General features: G+C 36.7%; 1 protein-coding gene across 1 annotated transcript in view; it reads left to right on the forward strand.

The window, feature by feature from the left end:
* SOX5 (SRY-box transcription factor 5) overlaps window positions 1-19,971 on the forward strand; it is a 749,035-nt gene that overhangs the window by 497,486 nt on the left and 231,578 nt on the right. Inside the window, exons 6-7 of the mRNA XM_052640182.1 lie at window positions 7,780-7,952; window positions 12,803-12,871. Of these exons, the coding sequence (XP_052496142.1) occupies window positions 7,780-7,952; window positions 12,803-12,871 (242 nt within the window). The remainder of the gene's footprint in view (window positions 1-7,779; window positions 7,953-12,802; window positions 12,872-19,971) is intronic.

Genomic DNA, 19,971 nt, shown 5'->3' on the forward strand with positions numbered 1-19,971 from the left:
TACATTAGGATTTGTACAACTTTGAAGTTGTTTTAAACTCACTCTTAAAAATCCAGTAACTATTTAAGAAACACACGTTTTGCTAATTACCTTGTGACTATTTCATTTGTGCATAAAATATATACATATATATATTTATATATGTCTTCACATTTTTTCAGAGGGGTTGGAAATGCTGATTATTTTCTGAGGGAACTTTTGGATCTAGAATTTGTTTAACATAAGAGACAGCCATAAGGAAGGTACATAACATATAGTCATTTACTTCTAAATAAAGTAAATGTTTAATGTTTTTAATCTACTAAGCTTGTTTTATAGTTCCTTGTAGTTGGTTATGAGTAATGTTTTCAGTTTTTGTAAAAACTATTTCATAAGAACTGAAGAAAGACTACTGGTGTACAGAATATAAATTTTTAAAATAAGTCTGGCAGTGTATATAAAAGCAGAAAGTGACTTTATGTTTTCTGCAAATCAATTACTTACTCTGTCTTAGAAAGCCAGAGTCCTTATGCCAGTGTATAAGCACAGCAAATGATAGAAAGGGAACAGTCAGCCACTGGCTCTCCTGGATCTGTAAATTGATAATCCAGTTCACCAGCTAAGTTTTACACACCTTTTACTGAAGGGACTTAATAAAGCATGTTTTAAGCAGATACTGTTACATAGTTAATCTGGGTTTTATTATTGAACATAAAAATATGCTCTCCTCCACATTTTCTCATTTAAAAATACATTCATTCATTTAACAAGTATTCATTTGTGCGAAGGGTGTGAAGATTCTAAAGTTAAAATAATTATAAAAACATTATTTATTTATTTTTCTTGTAGATGGGGACTCCAAAGCTTATGCCGTCCAGATCACTGGATAACAGAATTAACCTAAAGCCTTTTTTTTTTTGAAGTGAACAATTCTCTAACAACTTCACTTTGACTTTTCACTTTCATGCATTGGAGAAGGAAATGGCAACCCACTCCAGTATTCTTGCCTAGAGAATCCCAGGGACGGGGAAGCCTGGTGGGCTGCTGTCTGTGGGGTCGCGCAGAGTCGGACACGACTGAAGCGACTTAGCAGCAGCAGTATTCTCTACCTAGAGAAGCATGGTGCAGTCAAAAAGATGTGGTGTCTTGTTGCCCAGATTCTTTCAAGGACTTACGGAAATCAGGCTACTCTTTTAGTTTGTTTCCTCATCCACTCATTTAAAAACAGTTGTATTGATTACATGCCCATTTATGTACAGGCACTTTATTAACATCTTCCTTACAGAATTATTGTAACAAAGTCATTTATTCCCATTTTAGGTAGGAAGAAATTGAATCTCAAAGAAAGAGATTAATTATCCAAAACCATATGTTTAGTTATGAGAGAATCAAGAGCTAACTTTAATTCTGTCTTCAAAGTCTGTGCTGTTTACACGATGCTTGGTAGTCAGTCTCCAGTAAAGTTGGAATGGGTGATCTCTAAAATCCTCTAAAACTTGAAAACATATTCAGACCCACGACAGCTAGACGAAGAGTCCCTCTAAGATACACCCATCTTTAGCCTACTCACATGGTGAACTGTCCTTGTACATTACCTACCTTACTAGTAGCCCGCAGTTTGGAACCCAGTACGTATTTCATGAATGAATGACCAAACCATGCCATGTTTTGAGATAGTTATTATTGACTGTATTCCAGTCTCTACATGCAGCAAATGTAATGCCATATTTTTTAAACTGTTGTTTTACATTTTAAGTACAATATCCAAGTAAGTGGATGGAATAATTTTGGGAGGAGTTTACAGAATTACAATCTCCATTAAAAAGTGAAAGTGAAAGTGAAGTCGCTCAGTCGTGTCCAACTCTTTGCGACCCCATGGACTGTAGCCCACCAGGCTCCTCCATCCATGGGATTCTCCAGGCAAGAATACTGGAGTGGGATGCCATTTGTCCTCCAGGGGATCTTCCCGATCCAGGGATCGAACCCAGGTCTCCCGCATTGCAGGCAGATGCTTTAACCTCTGAGCCACCAGGGAAGCAGACTTGTGTAATAAAGAGATTGTATAGAACTGTACTTTTTTTTTTAATAAAAAGTAACAGTGGTACTTGTTTTCACTGCACAATGATAGTACATACATCTTCTTCAAAAACCCCAGGAACAAAATATCCAGTCATGGGGTAACAATGATAAAGACCATAGCTACTTTTCAAGTGTTCCATTTCACTCTAATTGTAGTCGCTCCTAAAACCGATAGCTTTCTATATTATATATATATTTTAAAATCCAAGCCAAAGTCCACCATTTAAGATATTGAAACAAAGGGAATTCCCTGGTAGTTAGGACTTTGTACTTTCACTGCTGAGGATTGGGGTTCAATCCCTGATGTTAGTTAAAACTGCAAGCCACCCAGTGCAGCCAAAAAATAAAGGTATTGAAGCAAAAAGGAACTATTTTTTCAAAGTAAGTTGCAGAAACCCAAAAGTAACTATATTTATCATATTAGCAATGTACACTAGAATATCAATGTAAACTGTCATGTAGAAAATGATGATACCCCTGAAATAATTTTAGTTGATTCCAATTTCTAAGAATATCTATATTGCAGTAAAGGGTATGTAATTAAATTTTATCAAAGTTTGATTGCATTCATTGTCAGTGAAAAAGACCTATTCACAGATGTTTGTAGGTTGGATAACTTAAATATTCCTTTGATGAGTCAGAATAATGCCATTCATACCTTGTGATGTTGGGGTCTAACTTTTTACTCTTGTTGGATAAGACTGCCACTGAAAAAAGCTTTAGTAATACATTTAGAATGCCTTAAGTTAGTTTCTATTCATTATATTTTTAGTTCATTCAACAAATACTGCTGTCTGTCTTGCCATGTGCTATGTTCTGGAGATGTAGTGATAGCAAATGGAGTAGACAGATTTCTGCCCTTCTGGAGCTTACAGTCTAGTAGAGACTCTTTCACTGGGCAGAATTTTTAAGGGCAACACAATGAATGACTTTTAGATCCTTCAAGTGGAATACCAATTGAAAGCAGCAACATTTCCATAAAAAAAATTAAATTGAGTAGAGTCCTATCCAAATTATAACAGTGATAATGTAAGGAACACCAGCAATAAAAGAACAAAACATCCTGGCAAAGATTGACTGTTGCTTTGAAACAAAGAACTAAATGTGTGGCAATGTTTTCAAGGGAAGAAACATGATCTCTAATTTACTTTTAGTGTTGAAATTCTAGGCCTTTTCCTTTCCTGAGTGACTCTTCCTTCCTTTTATTTTTCCTTTATTTGGATCAAAACTTCCAAAAATTTACTGTGATTTTGATTGTTCAACTTCGAGCCAAATATCTAGTCTATTTTGGTAGAACAATATTTGGGAACTATCAGCTTCCAAAGATTTTTTTTTCTCATTATATCAAATGTATTTGAAACCATCCTTAATTTAAATCATTCCAATAAAGGTTTTTATCTATTTGCATAGAATTTTACATTATCAGTCAATTAAGGACTTTGTTCTTAAGTTTATTTATTTAATTCATATAATAAAAAGTGATAGGGTGTCTTGGCTTCCTGGTTGGCTCAGATAATAAAGAATCTGCCTGAAATGCAGGAGACTTGGGTTCTATCCCTAGGTTAGGAAGAGTCCCCTGGAGAAAAGAATGGCAACCCACTCTGGTATTCTTGCCTGGAGAATTCTATGAACAGAGGATTCTGGCAGACTGCAGTCCTTGGGGTCATAGAGAGTCGAACATGACCAAGTGACTAACACACACACACACACACACACACACACACACACACACACACACACACACAGGGTGTCTACCATGTGTGAGGCACTACTCGGGGGATATAGTGTTGAACAAAACAAGCTAGTATTCTGCTATCATGGAGCTTATTCTCTACTGGGAGATTCAATAAATAAATATCAGTAACATCACAGCATATGGTGTTGACTACTAAGTACAGAATAAAGGTGGAGTCACGTGATAGAAGAGGAGGGGGTGGCTTTTTTAATTTTGGTGTTCAGGAAAAGCACTCTGGGAGAGGAGTTGGCATTTAAGCTACTATTTGGATGGATTGGAGTCGATTGGTTGATTGGTTGGTTAATCATCTCTCTTTAAATGTAGTCTCTCTGAAGCAGACATTCTGTCTGGCTTGTACAGTGTAGTGCCCCCAACTCCTACAATAGTGTGAAGCATGCAGGAGGAATTCTGTGCATATATGTTGAATGAATGAAAGAAAAAAACAAAAAGCTAGTAGTTCTTTGCCAGGGGAATTTGGTAATGTCTGGAGACATTTTGAGGTGTTACAACTAGGCAGGGTGTGCTACCAGCATCTATACCACATGACTCCCCAGAAAGTGAAGCATCCAAACGAAAATGTCTATGGCATTGAGATTGAGGAACCCTAGGGGAAAAGTTTACCAGAGGGAAATATTTGAAATACAGAGGCCTTAAAATGGGAACAAGTTGCATGTTGGTATTCGGGAAACTGAAAGAAGGCAATGAGACTGCAATATTTTGGCAGAGAAAATGGGAGAGGAGATAATGCCAAAGAAAGGCAAGGGCCTGATCATTCAGGGCTCTGTAAGGGCAGGGAGTTTGGAATTTATTCTATGTCCAGTATAAAGCTTTGAAATGGTTTTATTCTGTTGCGTGATATGAGCTGATGCGTGTGCATGCTAAGTCGCTTTAGTCGTGTCTGACTCTTTGCAGCCCCATGGACTGTAGCCTTGCCAGGGTACTCTGTCCATGGAATTATCCAGGCAAGAATACTGGAGTGGTTGCCATTCCCTTCTCTAGGGGACCTTCCTGACCCAGGGATCAAATCCGGGTCTCCTGCCTTGCAGGCAGATTCTTTACTGTTAAGCCACCTGGGAAGCCTGACATGATCTGGCATTTCTTCCTAAATGACTGCTCTGAACGTGTGTTTGAAGAATGGGTTTTAGGAGGAGAAGTAGGAGACAGAATGTTTAGAAACTGTTGGGGGAGTCATGGCAAGAGAGGCGAGATGGTAATAGCCTGAAATGAGGGGCATTAGTGGAAATGAAAATACATGGACTGATTTACAATATGGTCTAATGATGAGAAGATTCCCAGTGAATCAAATATGGAAGATGAAAGAATATAAGCAATGTTTACGTGGTGATATCTCTTCCTGAGGTTGGAATGACTGAAGCTAGTTCCCTTCCTTTATGACTTCCTTCACATTGGGTTATGGAATGTTCTGGTGTGCACTTCTGCTCTGGAACTTACAGAATTAAAAGAATTGCTTTCATGATAGCCATTCTGTAGTCGCTAGGCAGTAGAAAGAACTGAAATGTAAGGTATTTTTGTCTCTTAAGCCTTCATTCTTAGGGAATCGAAGCAAGATTAGCATAAATTAAAACACGCAAGAGTGCAAGTAACTGAAACATGAAAGATGAAGGGAAGTTGGATAAAGGTTCACAGAGTTAGAACTGAACAGAGACCATAAAATTAGATTTCAAGTAAAAATATTGATGTCTATGTGACTAAGTGAAGACAGGATTTTGTTAATATTTCATATACTAAATGCCAAAATGATATTTGTTTGTACCCATTATCAAATATATATATATTTCTTTATAGATTGGTATTATATTAGCTATAAAATAGATAATAGTACCATAAGCTTTTAAATTATATGTATTTACAGGAAATACTTGTATTTGCCAAGTAATAATAATAATAGTAATAATATTCATTGTAGAAGATTTTATAAATGTTACAAATATGAAAAGATTACAGTGACCCATTTAATGACCCATCACCTAGAAATAAGCACTATTAATATATAGATAAACTTTCTTCCAGTCTTTTTTTCTATAAACGTAGATATGTGCATGCCTTGAAGTGTTTACACAAACGTTTCATTTCTATCCAACTTTTTCAGCTAGCTTTATGTCATGAACAAGTTCCTATATTATAAAATATTCTTAAAATACTTTTTCTTCATGGGTACAAAATACTACCATCTGGATGTCCTGTAATTATTTGATGATTTGGTATTTAGATTGTTTCTAATATTTCATATAAGAACTTTATTAATACTTCATATCCTGTAGTCCTCTTGGGTTAGATTTTTAGAAATGAAACTGCCTCCTTGATTCTCACCCATAAACCAAACTCTTTCTCAGACCTTTGCTCTCAGTAAATGGTTCTTGCATCTTGCCAAAAATCTAGGATTTGTCCTGAATCTCCTTATGAGTATTATAAAACATGATATGCATCACATTTCCTAGTGTATATTCTGAGAAATGTGATAGCAATTTACTCCTCTGCTGATGGTGTATGAGGATATACATTTTACCATCATTTGAATATTTTCATTGAAATATCTTTCTAATATATATTTAGATTGTTTAATGTTAGGATTCTAAATAGAATAGTCATATTGTTATTATTCTTATAAAAATTTTCTTCTGTTTCATGGAATACAAATATCTGGAGTATAATAAATCCTTAACAATTTATTGAGCACCTGTCCTGATTAAGACTAAGAATTTATAATAAGGAGTATATGATATGTTTCTTGCCTTCTATTCCACTCAGAACTTCCTTTCTGGATATTTGTTCTATAGCCTATGTAAATTATATTTGAACTTTTATTTCCATTTCAAATGGGCACATGAAAATTATAATCTACTTACTACTTCCTAAAAGCACGTGATTTTTCAGCATAAATTGATGAAGAGAAATGTAGTGAGATGGGGAATGGTGACTGAGTTATAACGGATCTTTCTATCTAATTCACATATACAGGTGGCAAATACATTATTGAAGTAGTGCTTAGTGTCTTATGTTTGAAGTGAAAATCGTTATTAAAAAGTGTGTTCTCTCCTACTGCTAGTTCTTTACCATAGGGTCTTGTCTATCTGATGAATCTTAAAAGAACAATTAAAAGTGATATTGTCTCTATTTCAGTGAACTGCTCACATTTCTGGTGTAACAAATCAGTATTTTAACCTGACTTAGAAGATTCACTGGCGTGGTTTAAGTATCTCAAACATACTGCTTATTTTAAATTATTGTGTGATTTGTCCTCCAAATCTTGGGTTTAACTGTAACCTTGAGTGGCCATAATGTTAGTTTTATAGCTATGTTTCATTATTTCATGATAGCATAAATTTATATTCTCAAACTTAAATATTTTTTCTGCTAGCTCTATTCTATCTTTGAAGAAAGCCTCTGAGTGTCATTTGAGAAAACAGTCTAAAACTTGATGGGTTAATAGTTGTTGTTTTTTTTTTCTTTTTAAGTGTAGGATTCCTTAATTCTGATTTTTAAAAATTCTGATTTTAAGAAAAGGAGATATCTCTGATAATGATAACTTGATCTCTTAATAAGTTATTATGTTTTCGTGTTTTTGTCTTGAATCTTTAATTTGATTTTAAAAACTACTTAAAGCCAAGAACTGTGCTTTAAACCTCTTTTTATTTCTATCAGGCCCCAGATTAGAACATTAAGAATAATAAATGCTTAGCCAAAAGTATTTCATTTACTTGTAAAATTAAAGGGAAAAAAGCTATATAGATTGTTACTTGTCATAAATACAAATTAATCAAAATATCTGTTCATCCTGATATTCTGTAGTGGATAAATAGCCATCACTTTTTACTATTGAGTTACAGTTTGAAAGAAGGTAAGTACATGTTTGTTTGGGTGCCAAACCTTTTATTTGTAATATTTCTCCACATACCCTAGTCATTGTCATTGAGGAGCCACTCTCTTCTCATTTTTCACACGTCTTATTGCCATCTGATTCTCAGGGACTCCTGAAAGCCTAGCTGAGAAGGAGAGGCAGCTCATGGGTATGATCAATCAGCTAACCAGTCTGCGAGAGCAGCTGCTGGCTGCCCATGATGAGCAGAAGAAACTGGCTGCGTCTCAGATTGAGAAACAGCGCCAGCAAATGGAGCTGGCCAAGCAGCAGCAAGAACAGGTGAGTCAGAAGTAGGGACACAAACAGTCTAGAAAGAGCTAGAGGCACAGGCATTGTTTCGCCTGTAGCTTATAGGTCACTCTGTGAGGCAAAGAAATCACTAAAAGCTTCTCTCCTCTCTACCTTGCATAATAAAAAGGCAGAATACCAAAGTAAACAAAAAAACTGATCTGAAAAATCTTATCAACTATTTCAGTGGTATGCAACATGGAAGTGATAGTAATCAAGGTGATGGATAAGAGAGAAATACAAAAAGAACCATGGAGAGAGTCAAGAGAACATTTCTAGTCAGGGATGTTATGAGAGCTTTCATTTGACCTGTTTGGTCTGAGCTTTGAAGGCGAGGTGTAGGATTCAACTAGTGAAGTAAATTTCCAATTATGGGGCAGGAAGTTTGGTTAGGAGTCTATTATAATAATCTAAATAAGACATGAGACTTAAACAGTGTAATCACCATGGAGAACGGGTGGAAGAATCACGTATAGTCGAATTTTTTTAAGTGGGCTAAAGAGAGAGGAGAAGGGTTGAGCCTGGGTGACAGGCAAAGTCCAAAGGCAGGTAGATTTGGAAAAGCAGATGGCTTTTTTGTATTGAATTAGAACTGTTTTCAGGTTGCCCATCTGAAACTATGAGAAAGAATATTCAGTTTAGTTCAGTTCAGCCTCTCAGTCGTGTCTGACTCTTTGTGACCCCATGGACCACAGCATGCTAGGCCTCCCGGTCCATCACCAACTCCCGGAATTTACCCAAACTCATGTCCATTTAGTCAGTGATGCCATCCAACCATCTCATTCTCTCTCTTCCCCTTCTCTGCCTGCCCTCAATCTTTCCCAGCATCAAGGTCTTTTCAAATGAGTCAGCTCTTTACATCAGGTGGCCAAAATATTGGAGTTTCAGCTTCAATATCAGTCCTTCCAATGAACACTCAGGACTGATCTCCTTTAGGATGGACAGGTTGGATCTCCTTGTGGTCCAAGGGACTCTCAAGAGGATTCTCCAACACCACCGTTCAAAAGCATCAGTTCTTTGGTGCTCAGCTTTCTTTATCAATAAATAGTTTGAAACAGAGGGCTGAGCTTAGTTTCTGTGATTATCTACATAGAGGAGAATAGTTTAAGCCCCTGGAGAAGGTAAGTTTAATTTATTAAAAAAAAAAAAAAGTAATCAAGTGCTTCTTGTGGGCCAGGTATTGTGCTAACTACTGAAGTTACTTCAATTAAACAGAAAGACAAAGCCCCTAAATTCTAGTGGAAAGAGACAATCAAGAGGAATAGAAGAATTAACAAAATAACTTCAGATAGTGATTGCCCACAGCAGTCTAGAAGAACACCATTCTTTTCTTATTCATAAGAAGAGCTGACTCATTGGAAAAGACCCTGTTGCTGGGAAAGATTGAAGACAAGAGGAGAATGGGTCAGCAGATGAATGAGATGGTTAAAAGCATGACTGACTCAATGGACATGCATTTGAGCAAACTCTGGGAGATGGTAAAGGACAGGGAAGCCTGGCATGCTGCAGTCCATGGAGTTATAAAGAGTTAAACATGACTTTGCAACTGAACAGCCTTCAATACTTTTAGCTATCTGAATTCAGAAAATCCTAGGAGCCTCTAAAACTGGAGCTCAGATGAAGATACTTCTTTGTAGCGAATCCATACTTCGATGGGTCTGGGAGCATGCTTGTCCTCAAAAATCTTGGCAATAATTAATGGAGAGCAATGTACCTTACTTTTTCTTCTAACATCCTGGACTATTCTCAGATGTATTCCACAGATTCTAGAATTTTTTACTTACTCTGACATTCTCCTTAGAAAGTGAAGTCGCTCAGTCGTGTCCAACTCTTTACGATCCCATGGACTGTAGTCTCCCAGGCTTCTCTGTCCATGGGATTTTCCAGGCAAGAGTACTGGAGTGGGTTGCCATTTCTTTTTTGAGGGGGTCTTCCTGACCCAGGGATCGAACCCAGGTCTCCTGCATTGCAGGCAGACGCTTTACCCTCTGAGCCACCAGGGAACTTAAGAAATCATTAGGTACTTCCTAAAATGTCTCCCTTGTATTGGAGAGGTGCCAGGTAACGATGCCTACACAGCCTGGGAGAAGATCCCTTCTGGAGGCTACAGGTCAGGTTCCTGGAGCCCATTCTGCTCTCTCAGGTCCCCTCTGGCACACCTTGCTGGCTTGTAGCCTGCTGGACTCCTTTGTCCATGAGAGTTCTCCAGGCAGGAATCCTGGAGTGGGTTGCCATGCTCTCCTCCCAGGAATCTTTCCAACCCAGGGACTGAACGCAGGTCTCCCACATTGCAGGTGGATTCTTTACCATCTGAGCCACCAGGGAAGCACATGAATACTGAAATGGGTAGCCTATCCTTTCTCCAGAGGATCTTCCCAGTCTTCTTCAGGGAATCAAACCAGGGTCTCCTGCATTGCAGGTGGATTCTTAACCACCTGAGCTACCACTGTTGAGCCCCAATTTGATGCCAGATTCTGTCCTAGTTAATGGAATACAGAAGAAATAAAATAGACAAAAATCCCATATTTATTCAATTCTAGTTAGGAAAAGGTAGACAATAAATCAGTTAAATATATGTTGAAAATGAAGCAGAGACATAGGGATGAGGGCGCCAGGTAGAGAGGTAGGCTTTTTTAGAATGAGTGTTCAGGGAGGTCCCATTGACAATATAACAGTTGAGTAGAGACTCGTAGGTGGTGAGAGAGTGAGCAGTGTAGTTATCCAGGAAGATTATTCTAGATGGAGGGGAGAGTACGCGCAGTGGCCCAGAGGCGGAAGTATTCTTGGAAAATAAGCGTATCCTTGGTGTGTTCAACAGATGGTGGAGCAGTGTGGCAATAGTGAAGAGACAGAGAAGAGATGAGATTGGAAAGATACAGGGCCTTGCAGGCATTATGTGGAAACTGAGACATAGGGTTTTGAAATGATGAATAACATGACACATGTTTTAAAATGATCTGTCTTTCTGCTAGGTTATAATAGGCTTCAGGGAGCAAGGGCAGAAGCAGAGAGAGCAAATAGGAGGCTATCACACCAATACAGGCCAAAGCCAGCAGTGACTTAGAACAGGAGGGAATGTGGAGGTCTATGAGGTAGTCAGTTTCCTGAGAAAATTTTAAGACACTTATAAAAAGATTTAAATATCAGCTGAAATATTGATATGTGGGAGGAAAGAACCAGACTAAAGAGGAGAGTGATATTTTATTTTCTACCTTTTCCTTTCCTACTTTTCTTCAAGAAAATAAAAAGGAATTTCTTTAAGCTGTTTTCTTAAGATAAAATGAAAGTACTAAAATAATTATAATTGCACCAGTGTATACAGGGGAAATAAAAAAATGCTTTGTGAAGCTATGAGGACCCAACTTCATTATATAAGTTCTCTGCTTTCATTCATAGTAATTAATGGACCCTGTATCTATTTTTTCCTGAATTTTTAGCTTTCTGAAGCAGAGGTTAAAGAATATACTTTCATAATGAAAATGATAGTGATCATAGCATTAGAAATAAGAATTAGAGCTTATTTGTAAGAAAGCTAGAAGTTTTATGAGGTCAGAAGTTACATTTTTGTGAGAAGGTTTCCTGCCCTATCTCATATAATTAAGTGTTTAAAGTTTTCTTCTCGTCTCTTCAGTCATACATGTTGCATCAAGTGTTCCTTCTGTATTCCTTTGCATCAGACTTTGTGTAAATGGTGAAAGGAAAATCAGCATGGTCCCTAACATCACTATATTTATGGATTCCTTCTGAGGAGACAGAAATCTGTTGATTAAAACAAACGTGAAATATAACCTCATAGAATGTGTTAAGTGGGTAAAGGATGTTATAAAAAGGAATAATGGTGAGGGGGCGGGGAGATTGTGGTAGTATGGCTTAGAAAACACTTAAGATGACCACATTGAGGGCCAGTTCTTGAGTTTAGTTTTGAATCTGTTGAATTTGGAGTGCTTTTGAGAATGTTTGTTAGATAAATGGGTCGAACACTTATAGCAAAGATCAGGCTAGAGAAACAAATTTGTAATCACTTGACATATGTGTGGACATATAGAAGGAAAAGAATAGAGTCTAAAATTGAGCCTACAATATTGAACGACTGAAGAGAGCCACTGATGGTCTCTGAGAAGGATCAGACTCAGAGGCAGGAGCAAAACCAGGAAAATGTGATGATAGAGGAGCCAAGGGAGAAAATTCAGGCAAGGGAAAGCACTTGAGTCTTGAATTCTGATGAAAAGTCAAGTCGTGGGGACTAGGAAACACTTCAGAATTTAACAAATTGGAAGTGACTGGTGACTTTATTAAGAATCCATTTAGTAGAGAGTTGGGACAGAGACTGGAATTGAATGTACTGAGGACTTGGGAGTTAGGGGTTTGTGGGAGGCAGAAATGATGGTATTCACCGAGACACAGAAACGTACCAAAACCTCACTAAAGAATATAGCATCTTTTAATACTTGGTGCTACTCTGGACTCTGTTTCATAAACAGGAGGATGTGTGACATTATTTTCCTTTTCTAAGGGCTGAAGATGTCAGAGACAGTACCTCCTTACTAGATTGCCAGAAAGAGGGATTTTTGAAACTCTAGCATTTCAAATTGGATTGGGCCACTGTTGTCTTGCCTTAGACTTCATTTGTTTTAGGCCAAAAGAAACGTTACTGTTCCCAAAGTCGAAATATCTTATTTGATCCTACTTAAGGATGAATTGCTGGTCCTGTAGGGACGTGAACACGTCTATTTTCACGAGTTTAATCAATGTCATATCAGACTTTGTGACACAGAACACTGGGAATTTCCCCCTGGGACTGCAATACACTCTTAAATTTTCCGTGTGCCGTTTCTCCACAGATCGCAAGACAACAGCAGCAACTTCTGCAGCAACAACACAAAATCAATTTGCTTCAGCAGCAGATCCAGGTCAGAAATCATAATTTCATATGGACTTCCAATTAAGAAGTAGATTTTGTTTCTCAGATGACCTCACTGAAGTGAGCTACAGAATTAAAGCTACTTTCAGCCCAGTCGTGGCATGTGGCCCCCCTGTGTCAGGAGAATCTTGCCTGTCACGGGAGTGGCAGAATCTTGCCTGTGTTGAGGAGTTTCAGGGATAGCAAGCTGGTGGCAATTTTTATCTTACTCCGAAAGGAAACTTTTCTGGAGAAATGTTTCCTTTTCTTTATTCTTTAATGTTGAAAACATGCATGTAAATGTTTTTAATGGGGCAGGTTCCCAGGAACCAAAGCAGAGAGGTATCGCAGGTTTTCTGTTAGCAGTAGCAGAGAGAACTTTTTGCAATAGGCTGAAGAGCCACACGGATTCAAGGTGGAAGTCAGGGAAGGTAATGATTTTGTGTTCAACTCAAATTTCACCCTTCTATTACCTGGAGAAACCAGGACTGACTGAGGGCTCTGTAACTTCCATATTTTTCTTCTGTGAAAACTTGTAATGATGAGAAGCAAAGCTGCTTGGGGTAGCCTCATGCCACCACTTGCTTGTGAGACACACTTTGACACAATCTGTTTCCCTTTCTGAATACTCCTTTTCTGAAAGCACTTATTTCATAGAGTATTTATGAGGATTTAGTAAAATTGTGGATAGAGAACTTCAGTGTAGTTTTAAGGCATATAGTAAGTGGTCAATATATATTTGCTGTGACTAGCAAGAAGAAGATATATCTTACTTGACATCATCCATCTTAAAGCAGCTGTTAGATTTGCAGTTAGAATTTCATCATTCTCTTGAAGCTGTATCTTGAGAATCCAATGTATTTAAGTGTAAATATCATAGATGACAGAAGCAAACATGTCAGAATGATTTCATTTGCATGTTTATCATATTTAGGCTTCTTTGACAAAAAAAATTTATCCCATTTTTTTCTTACTGGGTCAGTTAGCCTTAGTTTCTATACTGTGGGTTATATAGCCAATCATTCGTGTTCCATCTGAGATTTTAATAAGCTAGTCACAGCTTTTAATGAGACAGAGAAACATCATCAGTGAAATATCACAGCTAAGACTCTTTGCCTTCCTTAAGTATGAACAACAGATTTCTAATGTGATATTGTCTGTCTATCCATATCTGGAGTATGGTTATTCATTCAGTGCTTTAAAACTATTTATTGGGTTTTGTGTTTAATCTAAGCTTACTGACTTGGAATATAACTAGTTGATGGTACCAAGTTAGCCACACTTAAAATGATTTGGCTATTGAAAACTGAAGATAATAAAATTATTATGGCAATTTCTTGTTATAAATAAGATAAAATTGCGTAGTGAGTGATGTGGGCCTTTACAAGTCACTTGGTTTCACTTTAATTTGATGAGGATACCAATAGTTTTGTTTTTATAATTTTTATGAGATTGAGATTGTCTTTTGTTAAATGGAATTGCAAAACTATATGCAAACCCATATTATAAATGTGTGGAAGGGTCAATCAGCTGTATTTTCTGACCATTTAAATTGTTGGACACCTTAGTACTTTTTTGGAATTATTCCGTAATTATGACCACTGTGTTAATAGTGTGGATTTAAAACACTGTCATAATGTCAACATGTGGACATTGGTAGATTTCTTGCTCCAGAGCTTGGAGCATTTTAATTTGTAAGTCAGAGCATTTTTTTAAATGAAATGCCTTAAACTGTTCTAGAAATGATAAGACTTCATTGTGACATCACATGACTCTCTTCTAGTGAGCAGGAGCCAGCTGTAATGGCTTGCTCAAGATCACATGACTTAGAGATAGAACTAGGGTTAGCAAAGCAAAGTTTTCTGACTGTAGAAATTTTGCTGACTATGAGAATTTTAGAAGGTTAGAATTTCTATTTGATCAAAATATTACCCTTCTGGCCCCCACTAGTTAACAGGATAGGGAAAAGACAAAAAAAAAAAAACAAACTGGTAGTTCCTAAAGGAAATAATGTCACACTGCTGGCAATTTGGGGGAAACATTAAGAGATATAGGGTATTATATCTGTGTATTTGTCCTCTTTCCAGTGTTAGTACAGATAAATGATACTGACAGAGTCAAAAGCATCAAACTATTTTTTTTTTTAAGTCTGGGAATGTTTCAGGCAAGAAATAAGTACTGAACAAGAGTGACAGTCTGAAAGGAATCAATTTTCACAGCTTCTAGTATACTCATTAACTAAAAGAATAGTTCTAAAGTATATTTTATAAATTGTGAATTTGGAGCTGTCTTACAAACACTCAGTAGTTATGAAAATCACAATATATGTAAATTAGTCTATTGAGAAGTTGTTCAAACAGTTATGGGAAGCACTGATGTAGTCACATGTGTGGAAATAGATGATTAAAAACATAGAAGATATCCTTTTTGTTCCCCATATAAATCCTTAACCATATTTCCTTTTAAGAAATTTTCCTTTTCTTTAATTCCTCCTTTTTTTGGCAGTATAGGAGAGGGAGGTAGACGATTAAAAATCAAACCTGTTATTGTAGAAGGCAAATTAAATTTATAACAAGTATTATTATTAAATGAATTTTTGTTGATGAATACATAATCAATGCTCATGTAAGAATTTGCTGTAGATTAAATTTTATTTGATAACTGAAAATACTTATGTAATATATTTTGAATTTGATCAACTTTTTTCTTAAGTATGAAGCTTTAAGACCTTGTAGAAATAAACATACCACTTACATTATTCATCCTGCTTGAATTTTTTAGATATTTTATGCAATTGTTCCTTTCAACCTTAGGAAAAAAATACCTTTTAGTTCCTTTATTGATATAATAGTGGACTACAATGTAATTAGTCCAAAACTGGGACAGGTTTTACAATTTTTGTTTCAACTATAAATATATAAGACATTAACTTGCTGCACATATTAGGAAAGACATGCAGTAAATACATTAGATGGGTTAAGCAGATCTGTGAGATAGATTAGATTGATAGGTAAGAGAGCAGAATGAATTTTCATACTTGATAGCTACAGTAACCGGAGGGTGATGTTTCCTAAAATTCTCTTCATTCTTTTATAATATCTCTTTAAAGTAGAGGTTAACTTAGTCATCTTTATGCCATTTGAAGTATATTTCACTCAACTTAAAAAACATAGAGTAAGTCTGTATGTGTGTGTATGAACAAACATTCACATATGCTAATGAACCAGGTTATTTAAAATATTTCTCTTGACCTTTTAATTACATATTTTTTCAACTCAAGATATACAAGAACGGTGGTAAGTTTTACTCCATAGTTATTTATTGAAGAGAATACCATAAGGACTGGCAAATTAGCCAGTTTATTTCATTACTTAGGACCAATTATTTATGAACTGTTTTTATCTCTTAAAAAAACAACCTCAGCTCTAAAATTGCATGATCTTAATTGGGTTGAAAACTCAATCAACATTACTTCTTTATAAAGACTTTATAAAGTCATAGTCTTCAAAATTTATTCACATATCTGACTCATGAGGATTAAAAGAAGAATTAAGAAAGCTTTCTGTCATTCTTTGGAGGATCATAAATCAATTCATTCTACAAATAAAATCATACATAATATCAGAAACATCCTATCTTCCTTTAAGAACATCTCTCTTTATGAGATCCTTAATTTTAGGAACACTAAGAAAGTTTAATCTCTTTCTATTGTTCAACAGTGCTCTTCTTTAATATTTTTGTTTATTGTCCTTAAAAAGGAGTATTTTGCACTTTTATTTACTGTGTCTAGCTAACTTTTCGGAGAAGGCTATGGCACCCCACTCCAGTACTCTTGCCTGGAAAGTCCCATGGACGGAGGAGCCTGATGGGCTACAGTCCATGGGATCGCTAAGAGTCGGACACGACTGAGCGACTTCACTTTCGCTTTTCACTTTCATGCATTGGAGTAGGAAATGGCAACCCACTTCAGTATTCTTGCCTGGAGAATCCCAGGGACGGGGGAGCCTGGCGGGCTGCCGTCTATGGGGTCGCACAGAGTCGGACACGACTGAAGCGACTTAGCAGCAGCAGCAGCAGCTAACTTTTAATGCATATTATTATATACGATTAATTTTATACATATTTCAGAAAAGAATATCCTTATAGGTTTTTTGAGGGTAATTTCTTTTTCTTTTGCTGCATTGGTTGTACTATAATGCCCAACTTCAGCAATTTTATTTTTGACTCATCTCTTTTTTTATAATAAATCAGCTTATTTCTAATATTTCTAGGTGGTTTATGTTTCTAATTATGGTCCTAGACCAGTGGTTCATCTTGACCTGATTCACTGTTACCGAAACCTTTTAAAGTAAATGAATGAGTGACCTCTATTCAATATCCATTATGGCAACAAACTGAATGTTCCTAGAGACTTGTTTCTTTTTTGTCTGGAAGCTTTGTGTAGGACATAGTTTCTACAGCTGTGGGTGGAGGGGGCGGGTGGGAAGGTCCTAGCTTTAAATTTCTTACCCTTTTCCAGTAATACTTAATGGAATTTAAGATTCTTACTAGCATCTTAGGGGGTCGGCTCAACTACATGCTCTAGTATGAAACTGACTTAAATATTTTTAAAGGTAAATTTAAAGATATTATACTTCCTTTCAAATGCATAATTTCATGATTACCAAATGGAAGCTCAGTGTTTAAACTTATATTTGTTGCATTCTCTCTTCTGATAAACTTGTCCAGCTATTGTTCATTGTATTCTCTTGAGAGCAAAGAATTGGTATTTAATAACCCGTGTCATTATTTCTGATTCATAAAGTAAGCATGTGCAAGACTAATAGTAGCTTTGGGAGACTTATTCTCTCTAGGACTAAGCAAATTTCTATTCTTAGCTGTGCAGTGTGTATATTCCATTGTATGTTTGAAAGAGCTTGATTCTTTGGGGGTTATAAGACTATATAACCGTATGAAATTTAAGTGTATTAAATGGTTAAACAAAAAGATAAAGAGGAAGTTCTTTGGATTTTGACAAACTCTGATTCAGATTCTCCATCTTTATACCTCATCTGCTGGGTGATCTTGGGAAAACTGCTCAATCCTTCTGAGTTTCGTTGTTCCAGTCTATTAAATGGGGATTATAGAACCTAAGTCATACCTAGTTAATGTAGGGATTAAATGGCATTATCCATGGCATGCAGGGAGCACACAGTGCTAAAGGTTTTTTGCCTAAGTTGTTAGAGAGAAAAGCTTCTTTCTGTTTTTCTCATGATGGACAATTTAATGAATATTTCTAGCAAAAGAATAATTTCTAGGAAAAACAGTATAACCTACATGGCAGCAGCCACTGAAAACTGTAAGTTCTCTGTTCCAAATTTATATGATTTTTCGAACTACAACAGATTTTTAGAAAGCCTTTATTTAGACACATCTCTCATTTTGACATTTGTAAACTGAAACCAAGTAAGGTTAGAAGACTTTCCCAATGTCACATAAGTTGTTACTTGCAGAATGATGGCTGGATTCCAAGTTTCTCGAGTCTTGGTCCAGTTCATTTTTATTTTACTGATATTCTACCATTTAAGGTTTAATGGCCCAAAGTTTTTAAATGAGTTTTCTTTCCCTGGGAACTTATTCCTACAAAGTAAAAATACATCTTGACTTATATACAATTGAATGATGAAGTTGCAGTCATAGGCTCAACCAATTTGTGATAAAGGTTTCATTTTATTGGAGCCAGAATTCTCTGAGCTCATTAAGAGTTTTGGTAATTCTCGATAAATTATTATGCAGAAGGAAATCCATTCAAATATTGTATTGAAAACATAATAATGTTAAAGGTGAAATAATAGTACCTGCCTGACCTGCTGATTTATGATTTCTTTCTCTGAGTGTGGTAAGCTGGAAGCATTTTACCCCCCCTCAGCACTACCCCACACACATGCATGAGCACAAAGAGATTGCAAAGTAACCTTGTCTCTTTAGGAAACTGGAAATGCCAAGAATAAACGCCGTATAATTAAGGTAGCATTTCAACCAGAGAAGGAAATGTATTAACTCCTCGAGCTCTGAGTAATGTTTTACTCTATGAAATAAAATGCACTGCACCTCGAAGGATATAGTTCTTGGCATTCAGATAGATTTTTTAGAGGAGAGAACCTGAGAATACAAAGTAGGAGCTTTACGAATGATTTTCCTCTCTTCCTTGTACTTTCTGGAAGGAGAATTTCCTATTGAGAAGATGAGTGTCCTAAGAGAGCAGTGATGATAACTGCAGGTCTGTCCTTTTACTCAGAGGGAGCCACTTCAGAATCCTTACAGCATATGCATGTGTACTAAGTCGCTTCAGTCGTGTCTGGCTCTGTGCAACCCCGTGGACTGTAGCCCGCCAGGCTCCTCTGCCCATGGGATTCTCCAGGCAAGAATACTGGAATGGGTTGCCATTTCCTTCTCCAGAGGATCGTCCTTGCCCAGGGGTTGAACCTGAATCTTTACAACTCCTCCATCGACAGGTGAGGCCACCTGGGAAGGCCCTTTCAGCATTCTTTTTTTTTTTTTTAATGCGTCTCATGGCAATTGCCTAATGATAGAATTTTGATCTTTCATATTATTTCTTGATCTGGACAAAACTGCCTTTGTTCATAGAGATACAGATAGATTGATGTGCATATATCACAACCCAGGAATCAAACTGGGGTCTCCTGCATTGCAGGCAGATTCTTTATCAACTGAGCTATCAGGGAAGCCCATATGTGTTTTACTTTTTATTAATGTTACATGTGCCTCATGGCTTAAAGAGTACTGGAGAATAATAAAAAACAGCCCTCCAGAGCCCAGGCCTCTATACTGTGCCCACATTTTTACTCAGAAGGCGCCTCCTTACAATCTGCTTTTATTTTTAGTAGCTTTCTATTATTTACTTCTGTATATCAAATGGACTTTCTCTAGTGGCTCAGAGCGTAAAGAATCTGCCTGCAATGCAGGAGACCAGGGTTTGATCCCTGGGTCGGGAAGATACCCTGGAGAAAGCAATGGCTGCCTACTCCAGTACTCTTCCCTGGATATTACAATGCTATGTCTGACTCATCAACTTTAAATATCATTAACTTGGAACTGGAAGACATAGTT

This window comes from Budorcas taxicolor, chromosome 5 (assembly GCF_023091745.1).
Source record: "Budorcas taxicolor isolate Tak-1 chromosome 5, Takin1.1, whole genome shotgun sequence".
NCBI lineage: Eukaryota > Metazoa > Chordata > Mammalia > Artiodactyla > Bovidae > Budorcas > Budorcas taxicolor.